Source organism: Sceloporus undulatus, chromosome 5 (assembly GCF_019175285.1).
Source record: "Sceloporus undulatus isolate JIND9_A2432 ecotype Alabama chromosome 5, SceUnd_v1.1, whole genome shotgun sequence".
Lineage (NCBI taxonomy): Eukaryota > Metazoa > Chordata > Lepidosauria > Squamata > Phrynosomatidae > Sceloporus > Sceloporus undulatus.
In genome coordinates this window covers 90,368,282-90,373,966 of record NC_056526.1, presented here as the reverse complement: position 1 = coordinate 90,373,966, position 5,685 = coordinate 90,368,282, and the positions used below count along the sequence as shown (strand labels likewise).

General features: G+C 39.6%; 1 protein-coding gene across 2 annotated transcripts; it reads right to left on the bottom strand.

Moving 5' to 3' along the window:
- Positions 1-378: 378 nt before the first annotated feature.
- LOC121930592 (optineurin-like) lies at positions 379-5,632 on the bottom strand. 2 transcript variants are annotated; one of them, XM_042467121.1, is made up of 5 exons: positions 5,146-5,632; positions 3,630-3,788; positions 3,032-3,162; positions 2,779-2,861; positions 379-1,515 (listed from the first exon to the last, which is right to left on the bottom strand). In XM_042467121.1, exons 1-5 carry the CDS (start codon positions 5,263-5,265, stop codon positions 1,391-1,393), a joined length of 618 nt encoding a protein of 205 aa, XP_042323055.1. In that variant the 5' UTR covers positions 5,266-5,632; the 3' UTR covers positions 379-1,390. The 2 variants fall into 2 exon arrangements, with proteins under 2 accessions (XP_042323055.1, XP_042323056.1); XM_042467122.1 differs by having other exon boundaries at positions 379-1,509; positions 5,146-5,348.
- Positions 5,633-5,685: the final 53 nt, after the last annotated feature.

Sequence of the window (5,685 nt, the reverse complement as noted above, 5' to 3'; positions counted from 1 at the left end):
AACTGTAAGCCACTCTGATAGCCCTTGGGGCTGAAATAAATATGATATAAATATGATATAAATACCATAATAAAATACAATGACAATTTGGATGTGGGCAAACACACACACACACACACACACACACACACAAAAAGGCAGTGTAAAAAGGAACTTCCATTAACCTCAGGTCTGCCTTTAACCTGCGAGTAAAGCATTGCTTTCTATAGCAATGAAATCTTCCTTGATTTTGATGCAATTATTATGATTATCCTACTCTTATTTGCCCTGGATACAAAAAGAAGATAAATAAATGTGAAAGGCTCAGTTCTTAATCAAGGTAACTATCCAAAGAACAAATGGGTAACTGTTACATTTCACACTCAGACATAATAGGAGTAACACTTTTTAACATGATTTATTAGCTATTGTCATAAAGGGTTTTTTTCCCAAGCATAATTAGTCCAAGTGATTAAAAATACATTCTCTTTTAAAACAAAACAATTCTTATTTAAAAATGACAAAGCAGCATAACAGCAAGATGGATATTTTAGAAACAATTAATTTTGGTTTTAAAACTTAGGTTTATTCTTTTGGTTACAGCGTATAGTCCATATGACATCGAGTTCCAACTTTATCATTCTAACATTATTCTAAGGTGCTTCTGGATAAAGAATACAGGTTCTGTTTGAATGATTAAAAATGGATGTTAATTTCCCAGTTAGAAATTAGCCAAAACTGTCAGTGTTCTTGATAATCCCTCCCAACACCTTTCTCTATTGCACTTATACTCTTAGCCAGCAGTAAGAGCCCGAACAATGGAGTATGTAACTTCCATCTTGAAAAGAAATGGGGCATGTACAGCAGACTAAGTGGAATTACATTTCAACATGTGTAAACAGACTTTCTGCAAGAGTCACTGTATTTGTAAACAGGACTCAATAGTTGGGACCTTGCTCCGTCTTTCTTCTTAATGAAGATCTTGCAGTCTTTTATTCACTTATTCTCTCACATGTCAATTCTTCAATTGCTCTCCCTGTGATTAGATACATAGATACACAGGTTTAGATACACTTGGATGAGCTCACAAGACTGCAGAATATATGCAATCATATTCATGGATGCAGACAAGGACATCCTTTCAACTGTCAAGCTCATTCTTTCAAGCATCAGACCTGTTGTGACTCCAGAATATGCCCATCCAAGTCCTTATACTGTTGGCTTCCTCCATTTCAGACTATCAGCAGTTTCCCCAAGCTATATTTCTATTACATAGAACTAAAACCTGACAATTGCCATTGAAACCAATAGATAAGGAAGGGCTATAAAATCCTGAAGATCAGGTTTTCTAGTAGAGAGTGGGAATGGACACATCGGTTTAGAAAGTGCAGTTCTCATTTATTGACACTGTTTAGATGATACAGTCCATAACATGTATCTGAAGTGTGTCTATATCAGGAAGAATCGTTCCACACTTTGGGCAAGAGTGCACTGGGATGTTCCTCTGTTGCTGCTGCCAATCCTCCTCTTCTGTTTCTTGGGCAGAGAGAGAGAATGAGGTTAAAAGAGACTGTGTCATAGTACTCTGAACTTTCATTGTACTTTTTAATCAATATAGAAAAGAAGGATATTAAATAGCTCTTAAAATGATTTTGTAGAAAATGTCCCCAAACACCAGTACGTTTATAACACAGGCACCCACTTAAGGAAGAATTAAAATATATTATTTCCCACTACGAGCAAAAATTGTTTAAGCACTATACCTTCTATTTGTCAGAGAAGACTTCTGTTGTGACACCCTCTCTGTGGAATTTATTCCCACATAAAACGCAATTGGCCCCGACTTTACATTTGTTTCAACACCTGTTGAAACATTTCAGTTTGGAGCAACATTTTAAGTTGCTCCAACTTTGGGAATCCTACTGTATTTTCACTGCCTGCTAGGGTTGCTTTAGGGTTGCATTTAGTCGCTATAAGAGCGTTTGATGTTATACTTATTGTTTATCACCTGGTACCTTTTGATGTAGAGCGATTTGTCAATATTTAAATAGGCAAGCAAGCAACCAAGCATAGCTATAAAATCTTCAAAGTTAAATCAGGAAATGCTGCCACTCCCATCTTACATGCATCTGCTGATCTAGTTCATAACTGCATTAAAAGCTTTTCAGTTATAAAAACCCAAGTGCTCATTCAATGCTAAGTGTATACAAGAATATGAATTATATTCCAATGTGCTTTAACAGGTCTAATCCTATTTAGTCCTTCTTCAAGATTTCCAGTTGTGCTGGCATTGTTTCAGTCATCCTATGACATTAACTGTGAAGTAATTCTCACACAACAGGCAGCCATCCATTATTAACATGTGCATGAAAATAAATGAATAATCATGGTACTGATAAAGAGACTGAAGTCTAGTTCTCCCATCATGTGGGAGTTCACATGGTTGATTACTCTGACATACAAACATTTCCTGCATACAGAAACTAGCTCCCATAAGCAAAAGTGATACAGTCTCCAAACCTCCTAATCTTCTGTTTGTTGTGACACCCTTCAAAATATCAATTATTCACCTGGATAACCCACGGACCTTTTTTCTGTGTGTCCATGTCCAATCATTCCCATGTCAGTCCCTTGGACTTATGTGTGTAGGCATAGTCAAAACCGAACTGCAGTCAACCTTCAGCTGACAAAAGTTGCTCTTACAAATTTAAATGGTCCGATGACAAAATTTGTTTTTTCCTGTGAGCAAGCACTGACTCTAGGTATAATAACATCCTCAGTTTGTCTTTTCAATCTTACCTCCTTGAGAAAAGTGAGATAAGTTTTCCTGATCTGACGGTAGTCTTGTTCCATGGCGAGTTTGCATTTCTGCTAGTGAATTCCTGGGGGAGGAAGAGAATGAGAATATGACATACTTCACATTTCCTATTAAGAGAACTGAATATGAAAAGGAGGAGTGCTCCCTCAGGAGGAAAAGAGGGCTACCTTGTCTCCCCCTTTTTCCTTCATTAGATAGGATTCTACTGGAAAACCTCTCTTTATGTCTTTTTACCTGCTAAGACCTTCACGGTGCTGTGTTTCTGTTAGCAAGTATGTCAGCTGCACAGCTAACTGCTCTTTTTCTTCGTGGATCTTCTCTCGTGCGGCTCTTTCAGCGTGGAAATCAGAACAATACACTTCCATCTGAGCAGGGAACAAAGCAGGAAAAGCAACGGTCAGACCAGAATTGGGCTAATTTAGTTGGATCTAGGGGCCATTTTTCTGGCCCACAATCTTCCAGGGCCAGCACAGACCACCAAAAATGTCAAACAAACAGAACTGGTCGGAATTCCACTTGTGGTTCTGAAAATCGGGTTTTTAAAAAAACATACTAAACACTGCAAGGGGTACTCTGAATCTTATATGAAAAATGAATTGTAATGCTGAATTATTTAAAGAGAAGCATTTTTGGCCAGAAAAAGGGCATTCCAAAGAAATCTGGAAGAGCTGAAGGCTGCAAAAACAGGCATGGGGTCTGCACATATACTCAAACTCTTGTTGAGTCAAGTGGAATTTACACCCGAGTAAGTGTGTGTAAACCCTGCAAGCCTTACCCTTCAACTCCCCTTCTCCTTGAACTGGTATTAAACCATATTGACAGGGGCCCATACCTGAGCTCTGAGGACAGCCACGGTCTCAAGTTCTTCCTCCTGCTTGGCAATGGTTTGTTTCATTTCATCTATCTGGAACTGTTTAGCAGCCAGCGCTTTCTCTGCTAGGTCCAGCTTGTGAATTAGCTCCTCTGCCATGGCCTTATCTACTTTTTCAGCCTGCAGAAGGTTGAACCAGAGGAACAATATAGGAAAAGAGACATCCTTAGAACTGTTTGGTTAGAAAATTCTGCAGGTAAATGTAGGAGCAACAGGCTGGGCTTTCACTGTAATCAATGTAGAAGTAAAATGAATATAACACAAAAACCAAAAAAGAGAAGTAAATAAGACAATCACTGCCAGTAAGGATGGAGAAATCTGGCAGTTTTAATTACTCCCACCTTTCTTTTTAAAAACATTAAACTACTTTCTGACAAATGTATGATGACCTATGTCAATTTTGGAAAGTCTTTACCCCAGAAATGAATCTTTATTTTTTACCCATTCCTACCTGCCAGAAGCACAACATTTTTGTTCAACTGAACTACCCTGCAATAAACCTTTGCTAAGTGGCAAGAAATGGCTTGAAAGTCTTGGCCACTGTAAATTAAAAGTGGTCCTAGTTTATTTCATACATGGAAAATATTTTTCTATTGTAGATGAAAATATAATCTACCGCCATCTGCCGGCCTGAGAGGGAGTTGGCCAGGCAAGTCCAGCTCCATCAGGACTAAGCCTGAAGGAAGGAGACTCCGCCCTCCACAACCGCCATCTGCCGGCCTGAGAGGGAGTTGGCCAGGCAAGTCCAGCTCTATCAGGACTAATGTCATGGCCAGCCAAGATGAGCTCTCGGAGGACGAGCCTCCTCCAGAGCAAGGGCTGATTGAGGCTACGCCAGGTGTTAGTTCTGCTCTGCCAGGCCCCAGCTGTGCTGCCCCAGCCCCAGAGCAGGAGGTCCAACCAGGTCCTAGTGCTGAGGAAAGGCCTTCTATGGTGCCACAGCCTAGTGGTGATTCAGGAGACGAGGCATGCCTGCAAGTACCTTCTTATCAAGAGAGAAGGGCCGAGAGTGCTTGCAGGCGCAGATCCAGGAAGATTGCAGAAAGACAGTTAGCAAACCAGCCTCAGGTGACTCGAGGGAGAACTGGTTCAATCAGCTGCTGTTGCACTTGGTCATGAAAGCGTGGAACCCACTGACCAGCCACAGCAGGTGACTCGAGGGAGAGCTTCCCTGATTTAAGTGGAAGAGAGGCTTGAGTTTGTTGAAGTTTGAAGGCCTCCATTACAAAAGCTAACAGTAAACCACATGGTAAAGCTGCTCCTGAACTGATCCACTTTAAACTGCACGTTATATCGATATTTCTACTTTTTCAAGGATGTCAACATCCTTGTATACATTGCATTCAAAGATGTATGTCACTGTATTGAGGATGTATCACACTATATACAATGTAGTGGTTTGAGTGATGGACTGCAACTTGTAAGATCAGATTTGATTTCTTGCTCATCCCACTGGCTGGCTTTGGGCAAAGATTACCTCTTTGTCTTTTAATTCTTCAACTGTCTGCATTGCATTGGTCAATTCAGGGAGAAGTTTGCTATATGCATCCTGCAGCTTGTTGAACCTGGATCTATTGGAAGACAACAAAGGTAACATATGAAATAGATCTTCTTTTCTTGAGAAGCTGAATTTCAGGATTACTTACTTTTTCACTCCCAATGAATTAACAATTGCTTACAGTTTGATAAAAATAATTTGAAGACAAACATAAGAAAACTATCTACAGATAAGGCTATGCCTTAGAACTATTTTATACATCGCTCTCCAAAAACCAGGGTTTGGTGATGTACAGGCAGTCACATCTTAATCTCAGATCAGTGCACCAGCTTTTAGTATTCTTAAGTATACAAATGCATAACTATGAAAACATAATAGATGAAGCAGTCCACAGATCTTTCTTGATGCAATAAATGATCAAGTTAAGGAGATTTCAGCTAGAGAAGTTAAGATGTACTAAAAGCATTCATTCTCTCATTAAGAATCAATTGGGTTCTGGCCTGATGCTTGTCTGGAAAC